General features: G+C 54.8%; 1 protein-coding gene across 5 annotated transcripts in view; it reads left to right on the plus strand.

The window, feature by feature from the left end:
* Positions 1 to 23,318, plus strand: part of GRM7 (glutamate metabotropic receptor 7) — a 183,271-nt gene that overhangs the window by 58,228 nt on the left and 101,725 nt on the right. For 4 of the 5 annotated variants that reach the window (XM_040076398.2, XM_040076397.2, XM_058422244.1 and 1 more), the window contains exon 2: positions 21,534 to 21,750. In XM_040076398.2, coding sequence (XP_039932332.1) covers positions 21,534 to 21,750 — 217 coding nt within the window. Of the gene's footprint in view, positions 1 to 19,310; positions 19,440 to 21,533; positions 21,751 to 23,318 lie in introns of those variants that run through there. The other variant, XM_040076399.2, reaches the window with a different exon arrangement.

Genomic DNA, 23,318 nt, shown 5'->3' on the forward strand with positions numbered 1-23,318 from the left:
TAGCTTAATGAGAGTTGCTCCAGTGGCTGTAATGGGTTGTCACCAGCTGTGAGGGTGCTCAGGTGTGAGGTTTGTGACCTCCTGGTGCTCCAGGACACCTCTCTGGGAGCTGCAGCTCCTGAACCTGTCCTGGCCGCAGGGGGACCGAGCGTGGGTGTGGAGGGGCGTGAGCAAGGCAGTCTCCCTGCAGCCTCTGGCCGCTGCTCATTCTCCCTCTCATTTTTCTCTCCAGCTTTCTTTGTGGTCCTCTAAGAGAGAGCAAATGCCCTTTAATCCTCCCAGCCACAGGAACCCCTCAGCTGTGTGACGAGGGCACGTTTTGGCCGCGTTCTGGGGGGGCTGGGCGCTGCAGGACCGTCCCGGGGGGCTCAGCTCGGGGACACTTGCGGGGTCTGAGTGCCCGGGCAGCCTCTCGGTGCCGGGCTCCTGCCCAGCCCGATGTCCCGGCCGGCACAGACCGCTGCGAGTGGAGGCGGTGCTGCCCCGGGATGCTCCGTGCGAAGGTGGAGCGCTCCGTCCTCCTCAGCAGAAACCACCTGCAGGTTAACCCCAGGCTCTGTCCGTCTGTGGAGAGGTCAGGGCTGCAGTGTAGGTGGAGCAGGAGAATCAGCTGCACTCGGAGCACCGCAGGCTGAGGTTGGCTCCTCGGCCTGTAGAGGTGAGAAGGCTGTGAGGGCTTGGATTGATGTTTATTGCAGCACACAGGAAGGCAGATCAATGCTGCAGCACACCCTCGCTGTGCCCAGGAGCCAGGCTGGGAGTCTGGCCTGAATTACTGATGGAGCTTCCCGGGAATGATGGGCAATAATGGGGGAGATGAGAAGAGAACGGAGGCAGCTCGGTAAATCCGAGGTGGATCTGCTGAGTAGGCAGCGGTGAGCGTGGAGCTGCAGTCTGTGACCGATGCCTCTGATAATTAAAGATTCTTGGATCTCTGTGAGCGTTGCCATTGATAATTAAACGTTCTCGGGTGTGTGTGCATGAGCGTCGTGCCAGCAGCTTCGGAGGTGGTTGAGGATGTGCGAGTCCAAGAGCTCCTCGGGGCTGAGCAGCGGCCCTGGGAGGAGTCCAGGAGGACTGGAGGCAGGCAGGAGGGGCTGAGGCTTGGGCTGAGCAGCCCCAGGGGAGGTGAGAGCCCATGCTGGTGCTGCCCTGAACTCCTGCTCCTCCCCAGGGCACCGGGGATGGACCCGAGGGGAGCCACGGCCTCAGCCCTGCGCCCCAGGGATGCTCCCAGTGGGGAAGGGTCCCTGTGACACCCACGGGAGCTGTGTCAGGGAGGGGGCACCCACCTGCTGCCTGTCACCTGGGCCTTCTGGCAGTGCCTGTGGTGAGGGAGAAAACAACGGAGACGCACAGAGGGATGGTGGCAGCAGAGAATGGGAGAGCAGATGGGATTTTGTTGGTAGGGGAGGGAGGCTGTGCCACGGATGGGGAATGAGGAAGATGGGAGCTGTTGGTGGCTGTGCCCAGAGCCCCCCAAGGAGCTGTGCCAGCCCCAGTCCCCGTGCTCCATCCTCCAGCAGCCCTGGGAATGCTCTACAGTGGAGAGGGCAGGAGGGTCTGGCAGCTCCCTCCTTCCCCATCAGTGCAGAAGGTGGAAGAGACATTGTTTAAAGCATCTGCTTCAGTATTTCTGAAGCTGTTGCTGGATTCATTCCAGATGAATCTAAATTGGAAGGTGTTGCAAGTGCCAGATGGAGCAGGGATATGTAAGGGGAGAAGTATGAAAGGCTTGGAATCACAGGCAGTGTCTTTAAAGAGAAAATCTTAACAGGCCTTGAGGGGCAGGAACCAAAGACCTGGTCCTTGGTGGGAAAGAGGGACATGAAAGGAGCCTTGACAAAGGATCCAGGCAGCTGCAAGGCAGGTCAGAACAATCTCAGCCCTGGCTTTGGTCAGGATGTGCCAGGTTTATTGCTCCTGAACACTTCAATTCAATTTTAGCCCATTAGCCCTTCTGCAGCTTTGATGAACAGGAGTGAGAGACAAATTGAGTGCCTCAGCCCTGGCCTGGGGAGCTCTGCTCCTCATGCTCTCCTCTCCCTGTTTCTTCCAGACCATGGAATCCTTCAGGCTGGAAAAGCACTCTAAGCTCCGGTCCAGCCATCACCCCAGCACTAACCATGGCCGCACCGTGGTTCCAGGGATGGTGATTCCACCCCTTCCCTGGGCTTGACAAACCTTTTGTGAAGGGATTTTTCCTAATGTCTGATCTGAACATCCCCTGGCACAGCCTGGGGCTGTTTGCTGTGGATGAGGCAGTTTGGGGAGCATCCTGCAGTGCTTCACCTGCTGCTCCCCCGCCGGGCTGTGTCCCTTGGGAACCTGGTGCTTGGGTAGAATTCCGTGGGAGAGGGTGCAGAGGATCTCGAGGTGCTGGATGGCAGTGGAATTTCAGCTTCTGTGAGCACCATCCTTGTCCTTCCTGCGAGTGGTGATAAGTTGGGCCTGGAGGTACCTGAGTGCACGTCTCAACAGAACCGGGTTCTAATTCCGTGTTCATCCCGCAGGGAAAGCCTTTAATAGCGATTATCTCAAGGAACAATTTTCATGACCCTCTTCCAATTTTCAGTCAGTGTCCCTTCTGGAGAAATAAATCTTCTGAAATACAGAGAGGCCGCTTTTGACCCCCAGAATTGTGATTAGTTAAATTCTTCTTTGTCGGCATTGCCACGGAAACGACGGTGCTGTCGCGAGGCTGCATTTCAGTTTTACTTTGTTTATATGACATGTAAGGCAGTGTCCAGCATTTCCACGGGAATTCATCAACGCCGCCACCAGAGGAATTAAATGTCACTATTGAGACAATAACTGGAAACCATGACACTGGGGCTGCACCTACAGAAGGTCGGGAGCTGCTCCGTGTCCTGCCCGGGAATGTCCCGGGGCTCCAGGGCACAGCCCAGCCCTCCTCATGCCCGGGTTTGGCTCACCCGCAGCGCTGATCCCGGCTGAGCTGAGGTTGGTCTGACCAGCAGGTGGAAGCAGAGAAAAAAACCTCCCCAAGGCTCCTGCGTTAGCGCGCTGCTCCCGGGGGCTGGTGTTTCAAACTGCAGATCTGTGAAATCCCGTAGCATTTCCCGACCTTTGCAGCTGGTCCGGCACAGCCGCACCTGGTGATTTTTAACGTGGTTTTTAACGTGGTTTTTAACATCTCCCTCTGCCACTGATCGTCACCAGAGAGCTTTTTGCTTCCTTTGGTTTTTCCCCACTTGTGTATATCGTAAGCACCAGATAAACAAACTTGTGCTTGGCCCCTGTGTTTGCGCTGTTGTTTATTACGCTGTGCTGCTGTTTCCCTGGGCACAGCGGGTCCTTGAGAAGATCAGGCCCAGGCTGAGGGCAGGTGTTCATGTTCAGTCCTGTCTTGGGGCAGGATGGAGGCCAGCTGTGGTGGTTTCAGGGACCTGGGCTGACACTGACAGCTGGCTTTTAGCAGGCATTTGACTGGGAACTCAAGCACAGCCGTTCCACCTCAGCCTGAGGAAAAGCTTCTTTCCATGGATGGGCAGAGCCCTGGAGCAGCTGCCCAGGGAATCGTGGAGTTTCCCTCTCTGGTGGCATCCCAAACCCACCTGGATGTGTTCTGTGTCACTGCTCCAGGTGCCCCTGCCCGGGAAGGAGCTTGAATTGGGTGGTCTCCAGAGGTCCCCCCAACCCCAGATGCTCTGGGATTCTGTGATTTGTCTGCTAGGAAGTGCCATTGCCTCATCCTGCCTGCTGCTCCCATCTTTCCCTTTCGATTAAGAGGAAAGATGAGCCTCTGCCTCAGTGTGAGGTGTGGTGTGAGGGCTTGCAGGGCTGTGCTCACTGGACTTTGGGGTGGTGCTGTGGTCTCTGGTCAGTCAGAGCCGGGGGTTCATCTCCACAACCATCGTTTGTTTTCTTTGCTGAGGGTCAGTTCTCGCTGCTCTGGTTGGGATGTGGGACACTCAGGGCTGTGGGTGTGATCGGTTCATCTCGGGTACTGGATAATGAACTGATGGTGCACGTCAGGCACTGGTCACCCTCAGGAGCACGAGTGATGTGTTACCCTTGTTCTGAATCGCTAGAACTCCGTCAGGTATCGAAAAGCATACAATGGTTCCCCTTCCTCAGGGAAAGGTTGAATTCCTTTGTCATTGCAGGGTTTTTAGTTTTATCATTTCCAAGTTTTGGCTGTGTTTGCAGAGGGGTAAAAAAGCATTGCAAAAGGAAATAAATACAAAAGTGTAATGCTTTATGCATAATAAAAGTGCATTTAAGCCCTAACATGTCATATAATCGTTCAGCCGTGTCACAGACTGATGAATTCCTCAGCACAGACACTTCAAAGGGGAGTATCAATGTGAAATCTGGAATAAAGATCCCAAAGCAGGAGCCAGCTCATTGGTTTAATGGCTCTTTCTGTCTCTCTGTGTTCAATGCTCCACGCTCGGCAGTTCAGGAGATCACAAACTTCCCCGAGCTCGGGCTGGGGTGGAGGAAGCTCCGTGTGGATTTTCCAGCGGAGCATTTGTACCAGGAGGGAAAGGCTGCTTCTGCTCTTAAAATATTTACAGATTTCTGTGATTTTCTGCAGGGGGAGAATTAACCTCGTTAGTGTCAGCTGAGGCGTGGTACAGCTCTCCAGCAGTTGTTCTCACTCCCTTATTAGGGAGATCTTCATATCAGTCCCGGCTTTATGGATTGTAATGGAGCTGCTGTAACAGCAGTAATTGGGGAAATTAGTTTGGACGGTGGCATTAATATTCATGCATCCCTGCAACAGCTCCCTGCTAATTAGTGTCTCTTCCTGCTCGATTATGGTGGCAGAATGGGACGGGATAAATCTTTGGGGTTAATGGGTGCTCGGAGTGGTCACACGTGGGAGCTGGGGACGCTCCTGCCGGAGCTGTGGCATCCCAGGAGGAGCAGGGAGCGTCCCAGGGCAGCGTGGAGCCCAGCTCTGGGGGCTGAGGCTGGGGAGGTGTGGTGCTGGTGTGCTGCTGGGGAGCAGGAGCCGTGCCCTGGGCTGTCAGGGGAAGCACGAGGCCGTGCTGGGAATACTCCTCCGCACTGGGGAGAGGTGGCCGCAGAGAGTTTTCATCCATCTCTCATGTCCCTGGGCCTGCAGGGTACCGCTGGGACAATCCTGTGTGATTTAACGAGCTCTGCTGTGACAGGGTTGGGTTTCTCCCTTCCCATTGAGAGCTGTGGAAGGAACGTGGTGGGGCTGGAGCCTTCGGTCCGGGGCCAGCACAGGGGGACAGCTGTCCCTCCCCGGGCTCCTGCCGGGTTGGAGTGGATCTGTGGGCGTGGAGCTCTGGCACAGAGGATGTGGGGACACGTTTGTTGGGTTTGTGTTAGGCCTGTTGGGTTCAGAGGGTCCCCCTGGAGACAGCCGTGCTCCAGCTTCATGGAGCCCCTCGCTGTGTCCCCTGGGCAGGAGCTGGGCTGTTCCCCTGCTCACCTGCACATCCCTCAGGGCTGGGCTTGTGTCAGGGCCCTCCAGGAGGCTGCAGGGGTGGAGAGGGACTTGCCGAGAGATCTGCACGGCTCTTGCTGTCTCATTTAACAAAAGGCTTGTAGGGAGGGGTGGCAAAAGAGCAAATACAGATAATTCCCATAACAGCCTGGTCTGTTTCTCTAATGTGGGAAGCATGGAAGGTGGTGGAGCAGGGAAGGAAGGGGGGGGTCCAAAGACGGTTTGTCTCTTTGGTGCTGAGCTGTGCCAGGCACATCTCTTGGGGTGATGGATGGATTTGCCATGTCCCCGTGGTTGGGATCCCCTGCCCTGGGGCTGTGCCAGCCTGGCTCTCCCAGCGTGCAGGTGACTGGAAAAACGCAGCAGCATTGCAGTGACTGCTCCTGAGCTGGCGTGTCTGCACTAATTAATCCAGGCTCGCCCTAGGACTGCTCTCAATTGCACAGAGCTCCTTCCTTCCTGTCTCCCTCTCCCGCACCTGGCGCACGCTGCCGGTCTGGGGCGGGGCGGGGATGGAGAGACACCCCCAGGGCTGCGTGAGCACCCGCGGGTGCTGGGACCCTACAACAGCACACACAATCCTTTTCAATTCCTTTCAAATTCCTTTCCAGCCCTCCCCTCGTTTTTCTTCCCCTTTCCTTGGCAGGAAGGGAAGCGAAGTGCTTCGCTCAGCCTCTTTCACAAACAAAGGAATAAATAAAATAAAGCCATAAGTGATTCCAGCACTTGTCTAGAAAGCTTGGGAGGAAGAAACAATGAGAAAAAGCTATTTGTTCTATTTTTAACGAGTTGAGAGCCCTGTGATGCCATGGTGATGGGACTGGTGTAAGCACCTGGGCAGACACAAACCTCCTGCGTGTCTGGGATGATGCGGCTGGACCGGGACAGGATGGCAGCGCAGAGGAGCTCTGTTTATCGAGTTCCCCTGTCAGCTCTCTGTTATTAAACACGGTGATTCCCAAGCTGTCAGAATGGACGTTAAAATCCTCTGGCACTTGTGCCCGTGGAAGAGCCGGCAGGAGGACGGATCCCAGGAGGGATGTGGCTCCAGGTGGGGCTGGCGCTGGGGCAGGGACCCCGCCAGCTGTGCCGCTCGGGGGTGTCCTGCTGTGCCCACAGGTGCCACCCAGTCCCCAGGGAGCACCCGGCGTGGGTGCTGTGCGGGTGGAGAGGGGCTCACAGCGTTCTGCAGCTCCGGAAGAGCCCCGTGGCGATGTTTGGGGCAGCGGAGAGGGGTCGGGGCCCGGGGAGATGCGGCACCCTGGGCCATGGGGGGTGGCTGCTGGGGCCGGTGCTGCCCCTGTCCCCGGTGCTGGCAGCAGCGCTCGGGATGCTCCCGGAGCCCTGGTGGTGTTTTAGGAGCGGGGGAAAAGCGGAGGCTTGACTCGCTCGGCTGTGACCATATAATGACTCTGTATACAAATTAGATGGATTCACGGGGCGCTTATCTAAATGAGGTTGCCATTTTACAATGCTAATTTTCCTGTTGGTTGCTTGTGATGCCAGAACGTTGCAAAAAAGCCTTCCCTGCCGCTGGCGGGCTCCGGAGCCGGCGTGCTGCGGAGCCGGGGCGAGCAGCGCAGCCCGCAGCTCCGTCCCGCCGGCCCCAGCAGGGCAGAGCCGCCGCTGCAGTAATTAGCAGCGGACCTTGATGAGGAATGCACGGGGGGCTTGTTCCTGTGCGCCGTGCTTTCGCCCTCCGGAGGGATAAACAACCGCAGGGAAGGGAATGGAAAGGAGATGTGGCGCAGGAGAAGGGAACGGAGCCCGTGCGCGTTTCCAGGGCTGGCAGGAGGGATGTGACCGACACCTGTGAGAGATGAGGCCACAAAAGCCACCAGCAGCTCCCCCAGGAAATGCTGCTGTGCCACGGGCTGGGAGCAGGAGGTGCAGGAGCGCTTGGGGAAATGTCTGGGGGGTCTGTCTGTCGCTGGGGTCTGAGCACAGGGAAATGATGGAGCCCTGCTTGCCTGGGAGAGCTCACACGGGCGGTCAGAGCTCCTGGAGGAGCTGCTTTCATTCGGATTCTCAGCATTTCCTGGGGGAGAGCGGAGCCCCCTTCTCCCTCCCCCTCCTCCTCTCCTGTCCCCTGTCCCGGGTTTGGGGAATGGGGCTGGAAGGGCTGATCTGTTCTGGCAGGGAGCTCTGCCCTGCAGGGGCTGCAGGGTGCTGGAGCTTGGCTGATTCCCGATGAGCTGGGATGGCCCTGATGGTCAGGGACTAACGGGGGACATCCCATCCCCTCATCCCGTCCATCCCCTCATCCCGTCCATCCCCTCATCCCGTCCATCCCCTCATCCCGTCCATCCCCTCATCCCGTCCATCCCCTCATCCCGTCCATCCCCTCATCCCGTCCATCCCCTCATCCCGTCCATCCCCTCATCCCGTCCATCCCCTCATCCCGTCCATCCCCTCATCCCGTCCATCCCCTCATCCCATCCCCTCATCCCATCCATCTCCCTTCCCAGCTCCTCCCTTCCCAGGGCCCTTCCAGCACTGTTTCATTTTTCTGGGGAGAGCTGCTGAGGATCTGTAGCAGTTGTTAGAAATGATCTGGCACCCTGCATTCTGCAGAAACTTCCTTTCAGAAGCAGCTATTCAGTGAGAAGTGCAAAAAAATAAAAAAGGCGGCGGTGATTTGGGGTCTGAACTGCGCATGCATAAACATGAGGTGATCTCCAGAGGCACGGTGCTCATTCCAATGTGATAAATACAGATGCAGGAGCGTTTGCAGAGCCATTCATCGCCGTGTTAATTTTGTGCATCAGCTCCTCCAGCTGTGGGCTGTTGTGGAGCTCCTTTGAGGCCCGTGGCAGTGTGCACCAGCTGAGGAGACGATGCTCCACGCAGTTTTCTGTCGTGGAAGGAAAACGCAGGAGCTCACATCGTCCCTTCTCGCCTGCAGCTGCTGCTGGGCTCTGCCTCCAGCTTCCTGTGGCTCCCGAGGGTGAACAGGTTGTTCAGCACCTCGCAGGATGGATCCCTCGGGAATTCTGAGCGCTCAGCAGCCTTTTCACAGAGCAGGGATCTTGAAATACCTTGTGCTTTTCCAGAAATGGGTCCTGTGCCTTTTATCTGGGCTTTCCAGGGTCGCTGAGATCGCTTCCATCTTCCCAGAGCTCCCCTGGCCTGTGCGTGGATCAGCTGGAGAGCCCTGAACAGAGCTGCAGACAGAGCTGCCAGGAAATCCTCAGCACCGGGAGCCAGGGAGGGGAAGGGAGGTCAGGGAAAACCTCAGCACCAGGAATCAGGGAAGGGAGGTCAGGGAAATCCTCAGCACTGGGAGCCAGGGAGGGGAAGGGAGGTCAGGGAAATCCTCAGCACTGGGAGCCAGGGAGGGGAAGGGAGGTCAGGGAAATCCTCAGCACCAGGAGCCAGGGAAGGGAGGTCAGGGAAATCCTCAGCACCAGGAGCCAGGGAGGGGAAGGGAGGTCAGGGAAATCCTCAGCACTGGGAATCAGGGAAGGGAGGTCAGGGAAATCCTCAGCACCGGGAATCAGGGAGAGGAAGGGAGGTCAGGGAAATCCTCAGCACCAGGAGCCAGGGAGGGGAGGTCAGGGAAATCCTCAGCACTGGGAATCAGGGAAGGGAGGTCAGGGAAATCCTCAGCACTGGGAGCCAGGGAAGGGAGGTCAGGGAAATCCTCAGCACTGGGAATCAGGGAAGGGAGGTCAGGGAAATGCAGGGCTGCCCATGATGTTTAGTTTAGTTTGATGTCTCAGAGCTTGAAGCCAGCTTTGCTGCCTTGGGGTCCCTCCGGTGCCACAGAGCCCAGCTCCTCAGGCTGCTGAGGAACAAAGCTGTTCCAAATTTGGTGGGAGGCTCCTCCAGTGCCATTCACATTTCCAGAGTGCCTGGGTTTTTCTATTCTGCTAAAGGGACTACAGGGGGAAATCATCAAGTTTGGTTTGAAGGTGTTTCAGGATCTGAGTGCACGTGGCTTTATTTGTGCTTTCTTTTGCACTCTTTTTGTTTCAGGCTGTAAATGAGGCCAGCTCTGTGCACTGTGCCAGGTGTAACAGCTCAGGTGTGCTCTCAGGAGAGAAAACAAACCACACCTGGTTCAGCTGAGGGGTGCACCAGGCCCAGATGTGTTCTTTGAACAGCTGCTTGACTGTCCCATTTATTAAATACTAACAGCAATTTACACCAGGTTTGACACATGGGACTTCCAAAGGACCCTTGGTCGAGAGTTGGGAACCTTTTTTAACGACTGAAAATAGAGTTAATGATGAAATAACGTGGCAAAACTAAGAGCAAGGCAGGTGTGGATGGGAAAGGTTGGTTTGGTCAGCGGAGGTGGCTGTTGGTGTGGTTTAGGATCGGTTTTATCCTGGACACAGGTTGTGGGATGGGGTCAGGGCTGTTGATGCAATCACCACTGCACACTGATTTTTATCTTTTAAGGAAGACCCTGATCAGCTTTTCCTGCAGCTTTCCTGTTCCTCAGGGTTCCTGGGGCTCCTCTGCTGGCCCTGGGCTGGCTCCAGGCCGGGGAAGGAGCAGCTCTGGGGTGGTTTTCATCAGGGTGCTGAAAGACTGAGCTGTTAGAGACCTTTAAAAAAAATAAAACTATTTCTGTATCTGGCTGTTCCTGCATGAGTCTAATAACATGGCCCTTAGAAAGTAATTTGGATTAATTAGAATGTCCGGGCACTTTTGCGATAAAGACATGCAGAGTAATTATCCAGTGTCCAGAATAATCTATTGAGCTTGTGAAGTTTAAGTCTGAAAATTATTCTCCCCTAAGTATTCGTCTTTCTGACTGTATTTCTGTTATTAAATTTGTTTTCCCACAAGTTAGATAAGAAGAAATGTAATTATTTAGCTGGCAGGCTCAATGCTGAGGTGAAGAAAACCAGTGAAGGTAAAAGTGTGATTGCCTTGTGTTTTTTCCCGTAATAATGCAGAAATATTTAGATATCTGCAGAATTACATGGTGATGATGCACTTTGTAAAAGGCCAGAGATGAAATATAAGGGAATGAAAGGTATAGATATTCACTGGGACTTCATTATACCCTATAACTCTTAGATATGTAGTGGGAGAAATGTCAAATGCAGATTTCTCCCATAATTACACTCCATTCTCGCTCACGTCTCTCCCCGCCGCATTTTCTCACTCTCCGTTATTCCCGGAGTCTGTGTCCTGAAGGACCTTGTTCTGCTCCTGATGCTCAGAGGACACAACAGGCCCTTTTTACTTGTGATAATGTTTATTTTGGATTAAAGGAAATATGAAATCAAAGGCGGGATAAGTATAATCCCTCCGTGTCCCTGGTGAAGCCATCCCCACGCCCGGGTCAGCCGTGCCTCCCCCGCGTTCTGGAGGAATTTGAAATGGGAGTCAGAGGAGGAAGTGTTTGACCTTGCAGATGATGGCACAGTTTGTCCTCTCTGAGCCCCTCCTGGCTGCTCCTCCCTCGGGGCGGGGGGTCCTGGAGGGGCCCAGGGCAGGGAAGGGAGAATTGTGGAGACTGGGAGAGCAGAGGACTCTGACAGCATTGCAGTAAGCTTACATGGGTAGAGGCTTGAAAGGCAGTTGAATGTTAGGCCTTGAAATATTTTAGAGTATGGAAAGTTTCTGAGCTGCAAAAAAAAAAAACCTAGGTGGGAAATGAAATTACAGAGAATTCTCAAAACCTCGCAGAGGGATCAGGGGGTCTTGGGGTGCAGTTGCCTGCTGACCCAGAGGCAGTGTATGCGGATGTAGACATGGATAAAGACTTTTCTAAAGACTGTCCCTGTCTTTAAAAGACTGTGGTCCTTTGTAAAGGCTATCTGTGCCACCCTGTCCCGTTATTAGTCATTAGATCCAATGGAGAATTCCTGAGGGAGCTGGGAAAGGGCTCAGCTGGGGAGAAGGAGGATCTAGAGGGATCTTTTCCCTCTCTGGAATTCCTGACAGGAGGGGACAGCCAGGGGGTCAGGCTCTGCTCCCAGGGAACAGGGACAGGATGAGGAATGGCCTCAGGCTGGGCTGGGGAGGTCTCAGTTGAATATCAGGAACCAGGGAAGGTTCCTTTTCTCCATGGAAAGGCTCTCCAGCCCTGGCACAGCTGCCCAGGAGAGGGCTGAGTCCCCATCCCTGCAGGGATTTCAAAGCCCTGTGGATGTGGTACTTGGGGACAGGGTCAGTGGTGGCCTTGGCAGTGCTGGGGAAGGGTTGGATTTGATCTTGGAGCGTTTTCCCAGCCCAGTGATTTCTCTGGTGGAGTTCTCCTTGCTGCAGCAGCGGTAGCTTTGGCTGGAGACACAGGCAGGGTGTGTGCTGGAGAGCTGAACGCCACTGGAGCGTGGCTGCAGCAGCATTGCACTCCTGAACTAGAGGCTGTTCCTACCTGGAGCACACCAGCCCCGAGCTGAGGACACGTCTGTGCTGTGTGTTTGCTGAAATTGCCTGCAGGAGCGGCTGCTGAGGGCTCTGAGGTGAGGACACCCAGCTGCCCCTTGCCCTCACACTCTGCTCCTCTCTTCGTGGCTGCCCTTGCAACTTGGCACAGCTTAGATGCTCTGAGATGCTCTGAGGCGATGCCCTGAGATGCTGTGCTGGGTTTCATAATGCCAGAGGAGATGGTTTGTGTTGGTAGAAAAAGGAAAATAAAGAAGGGGTGATGGAGATTCTGTCGTTCAGACCGTGCCACGTCTCTGGAATCAGTTGCACCACGAGTCAAGCTGCTCTGTGCACGCAGAGCCAGGGTGATCAGAGCATTATCCTGCTGATGACAGCACCAGGCAGCTGTGTGCCACCCAGGCTGTGGAGCAATAGCTGTGGCAGGTCTCTGTGGCTCTGTGCCCCGTCCCGGAGCGTCCCAGCCCCAGCAGGAGCCATGGGCTCGGGGGAATTGATGTCCTTGACATCACTGGGACACCCACCAGGGCAGGCTGAGGAGCTCTGTGGCTCTGCCCATAAACTGGGGCGGATTTCCTAGCTCTGGGTTCCTCAGCTGTAGGTGCACAGTTCCTTTAGCAGGGCTCACCCCGTCTCCAGCCCGGGGGAAGGAGGAGCTGGAACCTGCTGGGGCTCGTAGGTGTGAGTGGCCGGGGCTGCAGGGAGGTCACACAGCAGCGTACACACGCTCCTGATAATGCACAGCTTTCCCCTCGAGCTCTCAGTGAAGTGCCAATCCCAACCAAGGCAGCTTAAACTGGAGCAGAACCCTTCAGTCAGCCGCAGTGTGTGAGCACATTAAAAACCCAGGGGTTTTTATTATTTGACACATTTTTAAATTCAAAAATACTCCCAATATTGCACGGAGGGAAATGAGCTCCAGAAACCCTGTTTAAAACATCATTTACTGCTTGAAATGGTGCTGGTACCCTTGGGGTGTTGGAGGATCCGGGGAGGGGAGCTGGAGGAGATCACATTATCTCAGCCTCTCCCTTAGCGTGAGGCTACTCAGAGATGTTTTAATGGGAACAGACTCCTGCTTTGGCAGAATCTCTTCAGTGGAAGTTGTTCTCAGGAGCTTGGGTTTGCTCACTGTGGTACTGAGCTGCTTGCCCAAAGTTTTGACTGTACGCTGAAATTAGAAATAACAGCTTAACGTAGCTAAGTCTGTATTGCCGGATTTTGGAAGTGTTACTCTGTCAGGGCACGAAGGCCAGAGGCTTTATTCTCCTTGGCTGTCAGACTCATGGCTATATTGAAAATTTAGGAATAAATATTCAAATCACAGCCTTATTTTCCACGACATAACCATGGATGCTCTCCTAGAAATGCAATTATGAGATGTGCTCAAATCCAAGCTCCGCAGCTCTCGTTTGGCCCAGTAGCTCGGCTCGCAGGGATGATTGTTTCCCCTTGTACCACGCTGCAGTTTGTTTCCGCTGGGCTGGGTTTGTGTGGCTGTGGTTGTGGATTACTTTCACAGAACTCTGTTCTGCCACCAAGAACGCTTTCTGTCTCAGCCTGGCTGCTGAATAAGTCGTTACCGATGTTGTCTTTATCGGGCCACTTTCAAAATCAATGAGATTTATACTTGCAGATTAAAAACCTTTTAAAATATGCATAGACAATATAAGGTTCAATTATCTGTTTGGGATGAATGGAGCAATGTGTACACATAAATAAAACATAAAAGCTGCTTCACTCTGTTTACATTCTGCTTCTGATTTACGCTCAAAAGAGTTGGAATTGGCGAGTCCCTATTTGGATGTGGCAGCTCCAGTCACAGCGGGAGTGTTTGTGCTTCTGTGTGTGCTCGGTGTCCACACATCTCCTCTCTGCTCACACAGACGGGCTTCAGCTTTTGGGAATGCAGGCAGGGCTGTGGGAATGGTGCACGTGGAAGGAGATGGAAACAGATCTCCCGGCGCTGCCAGTGCCACCAGTGAGGGGATGGAGCCTGAGTCTCTGCTGGGCTCTCTGGATGGTGACAGGAGCCCTTCTGATGTAGATCTGGTGTAAATCTGAACAGCACAGCAATGGGAATGTGTTTTGGCTTCTAGAAGACCTTGCAGGGAGCGCCCAGGCTGTGGGAGAGGCAGAAACCCCTTCCTGTCCCTCCACTGTGCATAGAACAGACAAGAATCCCAGATAGTTTGGGATGGAAGGACCTTAAATCCCACCCAGTGCCACCTCTGCCATGGCAGGGACACCTCCCACTGTCCCGGGCTGTCCCCAGTGTCCAGCCTGGCCTTGGGCACTGCCAGGGATCCAGGGGCAGCCACAGCTGCTCTGGGCACCCTGTGCCAGGGCTGCCCACCCTGCCAGGGAGGGATTTCATCCCAATATCCCATCTGAATCTGCCATCTCTCAGCTTAAACCCATGCCCCTTGCCCTGTCAAGGGTGTGGGGATGGGGGGAGCTGCACAAGGACGGGACTTTCCCTGTGTGATGCAGAAAATCCTGACATCAGCCCTTCCAAACCAGGACCCCAACGTCCTCTCCATGCCCAAGCCCCGCAGGGTGCTGGGGTGTCAATCTGCTCTTTGCAGCGTGCTGCACACACAGCTGCAGCTCTGCATTTTTGGCACAAACTCTTTTGTTTTCTGTAGTGTTTGGTGGCCAGAGCTTGGTTTGTTCCCTTCCAGATGCCGTTGTCTGTTGTGTCTGCTGAAGGTGGTGCTCCAGCTTCCTGGGGCCGGGTCGGAGCCCACAGCCCCTGGGGCAGACCCAGCACAGCCCCAGAGCACTCTGAGCTCTCTCTTGGACCTCTCCCTTCGCTCCTGCACACAGGATCTCTGCGGTTCTGTCAGACCCTGTGCTGTGCCGTGCCGTGGGGTCAGAGACAGCAGCTCCCCGGGTGTTATTTGTGCCATGGGTTTGGGCCTTGCTGCATCTGATCCCAAAACCGGGCTGCAGGGTCCCGGTGCTCTCAGCACCTGGCAGGAGTTCAGCTCCAAACTGGCTTCCACCAATGGCTCCTGATAGCCGAGATCCTTTGAAGCTTTGTTAGGATTTCAGATTGCCTCTAGCCAAGTGCCATCTCAGTCCAATCCCACCCTGCAGCTCCCAGGCACCGGGGCTGGAGTGCAAACCTCCAGAGCTGTGCACTCCTGCGTTGCAGCGCGCGGGCCGTCAGCGCTGGCGCTGATGGATCCTAGGAGGAATATTGCACTTTGCGCTGTGCAGTCCAGCGTGCTGTGCTGCTCAGAGCTCGTCCCCGGGAGCTGCAGGCCAGGAGGGCTTTACTGCCGTGCTGCTTTGCGGGCAGGCCAGCTCAAATCCTGAACAAGCTGCGTGTTTCACTGGAAAACGTCCGACGGGGAAGCGTCGCGCTCGTACCTGCGCCTTTGCCTTCGGCACCAGTGATCCCGCTGGTGCAGGACACGAGCATCCCTCTGTGGGGGTGGCACGGGCTCTCTGCTCCTGCTTTTTGTGTTTGTTGTGGCTCCCGTGTGTCAGGGAGGGTTTGTGCCCTGTCCTGCCAGCCCGGGGCTGAGCGAGGGCACCTCTCTGCCGTGCCAGGGGCTGGGGCTTGCTGCCTTCCAGGAGGGGTGGTTGTACATCAAGGCCTTAGAAAGAGTAATTAACAATTATAAATTTGGTGTTTGCCCCGATATTATCGAATCACAATGCAGAGGAACCAGGGGAAATTAAAATGGGAGTAATATAAATACCAGTTAATGTTAATTTTATTTCCGAGAAGCGCTCACTCAGGATCTCCGTGATTACATAAACACAGCTTTGTTCGCAGAGAGGAATTTGCACACACAAATTAGGCAAGTGCGTGTCTCGAACTCTTTTTCCACGTCAGTAGAAATTCAAATGCTGCCTTCTGGACGTGTTTTTCAGGGAGTGTGTTTCACCAGAGCGAGTCCCAGGGCACGGAGTTTGGGGCCATTAGCAGCTGGGACTGAGGGCTGGCGAGCACTGGCAGTCCCTGCACACGAGAGCGGTGCTGAGGGTGTGCAGGGCGGGCACGGCGAGGAGCACGCTGCCTTTGGTGCTCACAGAGCGGATTTCCATCTCCCAAAGCGGAGCTCAGCCTGCGGGGAGCTCTGGGCTCGGCCCTGCTGCGGGGTGTGCAGCTGGGTTCCTCCTGGCCTCGCCTGTCTCTGAGCCCCCAGGAGCTGGGGCAGGGGCTTGGAGCCCGCTCTGCCCCCTCCCAGGTGCTCTGCTGGGGCCTCAGCCGTGCCCTGGGAGCTCTGCTGCCTGGCACAGCCCTCTCCACGGCTTTCAGAGAGTTATTTTTGGTATCAGGAACGTTCAGAATCGGTTCACAGGCGCAGCTCAGAGGAGAATGCTTTTTGCCAGTGGCAAAGAGTCACAGAACCCCAGGATGGTTTGGGTTGGGAGGGAGCTTAAGTCCCACCCATGTGTGCCACGGCAGGGACACCTCCCGCTGTCCCAGGCTGCTCCAGACCCTGTCCAGCCCGGCCTGGGACACTGCCAGGGGTGGAAAGTAAAGCATTTTAGTAAATAACCCATCCCTAGGAAAGTATAAACAGCCAAGTCCTAATCCCCAGTGTGTGCACTTGTTGAGACAGGGGTGATGTCCTTGTTTCTTCAAGGACAGTTTTATCTACAGCTTTACAAGGGAGGAAGATGTTTATTTTTGTGCTGTGACTAATTTTCATTTCAACTTTGGGTCCTGGTTTCAAGTCATGTTCCTCCAGTCCAAGGTTCTTTTCGCGTTTCAGAGCTAAGAAATCACCCCCTGTTTCTCTATAAAAAACCCAATCTATGCCATAAGCTCATCACTGTCACAAGCAGACCTTGGACCAGGCACGGGTCATCAAGATGAAATACAGGATATCTCGTATTTATGGACACATCTCCTTTTGCTGGCTGTTTATGATCTTTTTTCCTGCTTTCTGAGCTGATGAAGTGCTCCCATGAGCCATGTGGACGGCACTAATTGCTGTAATTATTGTCCCTTAATTGCCAGGATTATTTTTTTTCAGGAGTACTTTCTCACTCTAGCAAAGGAAGCAGGAGAGACCTTGCAGCTGTGGAGAAGGCTCCCAGCTTGCCAACATCACTCAGGATGTCTTTCCACCTTAGTGCCATGAGTTGTGGTGGGGACGACGATTGATTTGGAAATGGGCTCTTCTCAGGTTTGGGAATTAATTTAAAAGAGATGTGTTCAATTAGGAAGGCAGCTGTTTGAGAAACCCAAAGTAGCTTTGGAAGCGTTTGTTTCAGAAATGGTTTCCATCCGCAACAATAATGGTAACGAGGAGTTGGGAACTTTAAAAAGCGTTGCTGAGCAGCACCACGGCTGCTTAATCCTAATGCTGGCCAAGGAGTGGGAGAGGGATCTCACCCAGCCTGGGGGGAGAGGGAGCTCACCCAGCCTGGGGGGAGAGGGAGCTCACCCAGCCTGGGGGGAGAGGGAGCTCACCCAGCCTGGGGGGAGAGGGAGCTCACCCAGCCTGGGGGGAGAGGGAGCTCACCCAGCCTGGGGGGAGAGGGAGCTCACCCAGCCTGGGGGGAGAGGGAGCTCACCCAGCCTGGGGGGAGAGGGAGCTCACCCAGATGTGGGGAGAGGGATCTCACCCAGCCTGGGGAGAGAGGGAGCTCACCCAGCCTGGGACGACTGGTGGAAAGAGCCAAAGGGCACAGAAGCAAAATTCAGGTACACGAATCCTTTCTGGCTTTATTTTCTTAGCGTTCCTTGCGTTGCTCAGAAATATATGCTGTTGCTCCTGAAATGGACTCCCGTAAAATCTTTCCTGGTTGTTCTTCCTCACTTTCTCACTGGCAGCATTTGGTTCTTGCCAATGTTTGGTTCTCTGTGGAAGCCACCTCGAAGCACACACTTGGTGCTCAGCCGTGGCAGGAGGGATGGTCCCCCCCGAGCTCGGGCAGGGTTTGCTCTCACCCTTACCCAGGGCTCCTGGGAATGCTGCTCCCTGCACAAAACCTGCAGTAAGGTTTGTTTCGCCGTGCCCCTGCCAGGGCAGGGGGAGGGCGGGTGCTGCTGGATGGGAGAGCCCTGCCAGCGCTGTTGGGGCTGGCCAGGAGCGGGGCAGGGGGCAGAGATGTCCTTTGTGCTGTTGCAACCACCCCTCACAACCGGCTGGGCCTTTTCTACACAAGGAAAAGGGTCCCAGGTTCACCTTAGGGCTTCTAAGGGAAAAACACTCAAAGTCTCTTTGCTCTCCTGGCAGTAAATTGGCTCACCATCAGGACAAAAACACTGGCAGGGCTCTTCAGCTGTTCCTCAGGAATGTAGCTGTTCTCTGTTGGGCTGTTTGCCAAAAAAACCCCCTGAATCGTTCAATATTTGAGGAAAGCACAAAGCTTTTTGGTGCATTTTCAGGGTGTTGCAGCAGGTGTGTGGGAGCTGTCCCTACGCTGTGAACTGCTTTGTTCTTTTGTTTTATTTTCTTCTTTAATTAAAACCCTTTTGCTTTTTCGAGACACACTGGATCACACCATCTCACTCGTTATTCTAAGCCATTTCTGTGGGGTGCTGGCCACCCTCAGAGTGCACTGGAGCTGAAAGCACCTGGCTCAGGGAGAATTCCAACACTGCCCCGGGGGCTGGGGGCACCTCCTCAGGGCTGGCAGCTCCTGGGGAAAGGCAGAACTCCAGTCCCAGGCACTGGAAAACAGCAGGAAGAGCTGTTCCTGTTACCTGTGCAAGCTCTGATCTTGCTTGGCGTGTTGGGTAAGATTTCCATGGAATCACAGCGTGGGTTGGGCTCCAAGGGCAGGGACTGCTTCCCTTGGACATCTGGATTTCTAGAACTTCCTACCAGGTTTCCTTCCTGTTCGGAAGGTGAAGTGAGGAGAGAAGAAGAGTCTGGAGGGGTTTTGCCCAGGGAAAACAGCCAGAGAAAGACTTCAGAAAACTTGAGCTCGAGGCAGGGGAGCCAGTTCTCTGCAGCTCAGGGCGCTGGAGCTGCTGGTTCTGCAGTTTGAGCTGGGGATGGGGCACAGGGAGGAGCTGTGCTAACCGAGGGTTAAATCCTGGCATCGTCAATTTCTGCACGAATGAAACCCGAGCCCTGGCCAGATCCCGGGCTGTTGCTCCTCCATCAGTTCACATCGGGCTTCAGGCAGCTCGTTTGTGTGAAGTTGGGTTGCTGGGAGGGATTTGCGGGTTTTGCAGCCTGGCGCTGCCCTGCCAGACGTGATGGGCTCTGCCAGAGCAGGGTGAGGTTTTCCTACTGCCAGGAAACCATATCAGTAAAACTTAATAGGAAATTGAGAGGAAAAACGCAGCAAACTGTGAACTTAATATTGCCCTGGTAGGAGCTCATTAATATCTCAATAGGTGCACTCTGCATTATCCTAATTGCTCAGGGTCCTCAGGGAAATTGCCTTTTCTCAGTCTCCTGACTGCTCTCCGTGGGTGAGGTGGGTTCAGGTGCACCTGAAAGGGTTTTGAATTTCAGAACCCTTTAATGAGTGTCGGGGCGGTGGGGCTGAGCTCAGGGCCCTTGGAGGCAGCCCAGCAGCCAGAGCAGTTTGTGTTTCAGGGCTCTGGGGTGGGCAGGCAGCTGGGCCCTGGCAGCCCCCAGCCCCAGGGAGGGCTGGTTTGAGCTCTGGCTCCGGGGTTTGTGTGTTCCAGGACGAGACACAGCTCAAACAGGTGAGCAGCTCAAAGCTTCTGACGTTGCTCTCGGAGGAAAGGGTCCTGAACAGGGAGGGAGGGAGGATGTGGGAGGGGATAATAGCACACAGGGAGTCTGAAACAGGAAACTGGAGCAGCCAGTGTGTGCTCCAGTGGGGTTCTGCCCTGGAGTGAGCTGTTCCAACCCGCTGTGGGATGTTTGATGCTGGAAGGAGAGGCTGAGGAGCTCCCTGGTGCTCCCCGGTGTGTTTGTGCTGCTGCTCTGCGAGCAAAACAAGTGTGACCCGGAGACAGCTCTTCATTAGCAGGAGAAAATGAAATAAATGAAGAATAATGGTCAATGTTAGAAAGAAATTAACATTAATTAATCACTGACTGAGACAGTGCTCCCAGCATTAATCATTCCCCCTTGCTGTAATCAGAGCACCAGGCAGCCGTGCCCCACCTGCAGCTCCTGCGTGCGGTGTTTGGCAGGTCCTGCGCACACAGGGGCTGCAGGAAAAGCTGCAGCTGCGGGGTCCCTGGGCTCTGGATCACAGCCCTGCTGCCGAGGTGCTGGAGCCTTTGGGAAGCTCGCTGTGGTTCTCTGCAGCTCTTTGACGTGCCAGAACAGAAAATGGGGAAAACGTGACGGGAGAGAAAACTCGCTCCTTTCAACCCCGGTTCTGAACTGATGGCAAAGAGTGGATTTCACCAAAATGAAAGGAAAATAAAACTGTGAAGAGACAGAAAATGTTTACCTGGATAACCGAAAAACCCCCAGCAGAGCAATCTGATCTAAAGCTCTGTGGTTGTCCCTCGGCCCTGCCCACCCTCCCGGTGCAGGGCAGCATCACTGGGGGCAGAGCACAGGGACCCTGCCCAGCCTGCCCCGGAGCCTTGGTGAGCTGGGGAAATCCATTCTGACTTTCCAGTGCTGGCAGGAGCTGCAGGAGCCCGTGTGGAGCTCCCTGGGGGCAGCAGTTTGATTTTAGCCCCTGCAGGTGTGTGCCCAGTGTTTGGGGTGCTGCTGGTGCGCGTGGGGAGCGGGGCAGGAGGGGAAGGTGCCTTGGGCAGGCGTCTGGAGCTGCTCTGACACGCTGGGCACGGGGAATTCTGCAGGGTCCTGCAGTCCCTGTCACGCCCACTGAAGGACTTTCCTCCCTGCATTTAAAAAAAACGGGAGGAAAATTCTACTTAGCATGTATATCTATCTATATCTATCTATATATATATAACTTGATGTTGCTTTTAGATCTCCTGTTAGAAACACTGGTAAAACCCCCAATATCTGCTTTTTATGCTCCAAGTGATTGAAGCAGCCAGCAGTAGTTAATATTTTACGAACAGTGGAAAAAGATTTAAAATCCAAGAAGTCTCCTTAGGAATGTAAAGCAACGCAGCAAATCCCGTAGAAGCTCTGCCTGTTGTGAAAGCGCAGGACGTGCTCCTTTTCCTTCTGCTTTCTGGTTGAGGAAAGCAGTTGTTGGCAAGTTGGAATACAAAGCGTTGCCGCAGATAAAAGGTGATGTTTCAGCCTGGGTTTATGCTAATTGCAGAGAGCAGCCCGTGGCTGTGGCTGTGTCACAGGGGTCAGGGGTCCCCCGAGGGTCACCGGGCGCTGAGCTGAGTCGTGCCCAGGCTGCGACAGAGATGCCCGTGCCCAGCAGCCCTCACTGTTCTTCCCCAGAAAGAGCAAAAACCAAACCTTTTCCTGGAGCCTTCCTCCTCCAAGGCTGAGGAGGGGTGTCCCTGCCTTCAGCCAGCGCTGGCAGGTGTAGGGTTCACCTCACTTCGCCGGGACCCCAAATCCTGGCGACACCAGAATGCCAGACGAGGGCAGGGAGCGACTCAAGGGATTGTGTGCTGTGCTCGGCTGCCCTAAAGGAAGGAGTGATGGATGTGCACGTGCAGGGCTGTCTTCAATTATTCACAGCGTTTGTTTGGGTAACTCAGGAGTTTATTTGGGAGCCAATGAAGGATTGTTCCTTTGGCTGGGCCGTTGTAAAGGGTCGTGCTGGAGGAGCGCAGCTGGACACAGCAAAGCCAGAGCTCAGCTGAAGCCTGGTGCTTTAAACAGGTGCCATGAGTATGTGAATGTGTGTATTTATCAGAAATTGTTTCTTTCTACAGATCCCACAAATCAGTTATGCCTCAACCGCCCCCGAGTTGAGCGATGACAGGCGCTATGATTTCTTCTCACGGGTGGTTCCTCCAGATTCCTTCCAAGCACAAGCAATGGTGGACATTGTGAAAGCTTTGGGATGGAATTATGTATCCACTTTGGCATCTGAAGGGAATTATGGAGAAAAAGGAGTCGAGTCCTTCATGCAAATTTCCAGAGAGGCAGGTAGGCAACGCCCGTGCTCCCTCCAGAAAGCGCTGCGGAAGTCGTGAATGTCGTGTTGTGCCAAATGTCGTCGCGTTTTCTAGAGCTGGTCTTTGATTCTGAAGCTGCTCTGGTTCTCTGCAGTGGCTCCTGGCTGTTGTCATTCCCAAATTGCTCGTGGAGTTTGAGAGTGGGAGCCCTCGGTGGTTTTCAGTCACTTCTGGGGAAAGCAGAAATCCTTGAGTTGTTCCGAGCTCCTCCTGCCGCGCTGGCTGAGGTTTGTGCTGGCACGAGGAGAAGCCACTTTTGGAAAGGCTGAGCTTTTCTGTCTCCAGTTCTGCTGTGAGCTGCTCAGGCACTGCCTTGTGTCGCTGCTGGTGCCCAGCTCTGGGTGCAGCCTGAGCCGTGTTCGCTTTGGCATTTCTCTGCCCAGTTCAGAACCTTTCCCGTGGGGGCTCAGGGGTGCCTGGTGTGGGATGTGCCAGGCCTCGGGGTGACTCCTTGGCGAGCTGATTTACAATCCGGGTTCCTGAGGGTTTGGAAACTGAAGTGTGTGGAGTCAATTCCTTGTGCTGGGAAGGAAAAGCAGCAGCTGATGGAATTCTTTACTGATAAATGCAAGGGCTGTCTCCAGGAGGCTCTGGTGGTAGAACCCATGGTCTTGGGGCAAGAAGCTCTGCTGGGCTCCCCAAATGGAGCTCTCAGGTGCCCAGCCTGGACCTGCCTTAGATAAAACACTCAGTCCCCAGCTCAGGGCAGCGCTGAACACCCAGCCAGGGCAGGAGCTGCTCTGCAGGGGCTCCTGTGCCCAGGGCTGGTCCCACAGCGCTGCTCTGTCTGCAGGGAGGGTCCCAAACTGTCCCCGGGGTGATGGATCCCTCCTGGCAGCACCTTCCAGGGAACAGGCAGGGAAAGCCATGGCCTTAAAGGAGGGGGGGCCTTGGAGAGGGGGAGCCAGAGTTGTTTCCTTGTGTTGGTGTCACAGAAGGAACCCACATTTGCATTAATTCGTCTGTTCCTACGAATGCATATTTATGTGGTATTAAAGCAAATGGGTTTGGATTTAATACAGCGGGAAGTGACAAATGCCAGTGCTCATTGGAATTTAAAATTGACTTTCTTTGCAAATATCCACTGTTGCAAACTTGCACCCGAAATGCCTTCCCTGTGTGAAGGACGGGCTGTGGCTGGAGAGCGGGATCCCATTTGATGGACTCTGTGCAGAATTCCATTTATTCCGCGGGCTGTCGGCGCAGCCAACGCGTCACTGGACACCCTGCAGGGAAGGCAAAGCCCGGCCCCAGCGCGGTGCCCTGCTCCAGCAGCTCGTGTGCAGGGATGTGGGACGTGCCTGGGGGATTAGGGCACTGACAGGGATAGTGCCTAAACCCCTTCCTCGGAGCCTGGGACGGGAATAATCCGATCCCTGGCGCTGCTGCACCGTGCTCAGCTTCTCGTGTCACGCAGATAAAGCTCAGGTGGAGTTCTGACGGGGTTTAATCGCTGCCAGCGAGCTCCCCGGAGCTTTCAGAGCCTGGGAAGGGCAGGAGATGCCGTTGTTGGGAGGGTCCATGGAGCAGAGCTGGAGG

This window comes from Hirundo rustica, chromosome 12 (assembly GCF_015227805.2).
Source record: "Hirundo rustica isolate bHirRus1 chromosome 12, bHirRus1.pri.v3, whole genome shotgun sequence".
Lineage (NCBI taxonomy): Eukaryota > Metazoa > Chordata > Aves > Passeriformes > Hirundinidae > Hirundo > Hirundo rustica.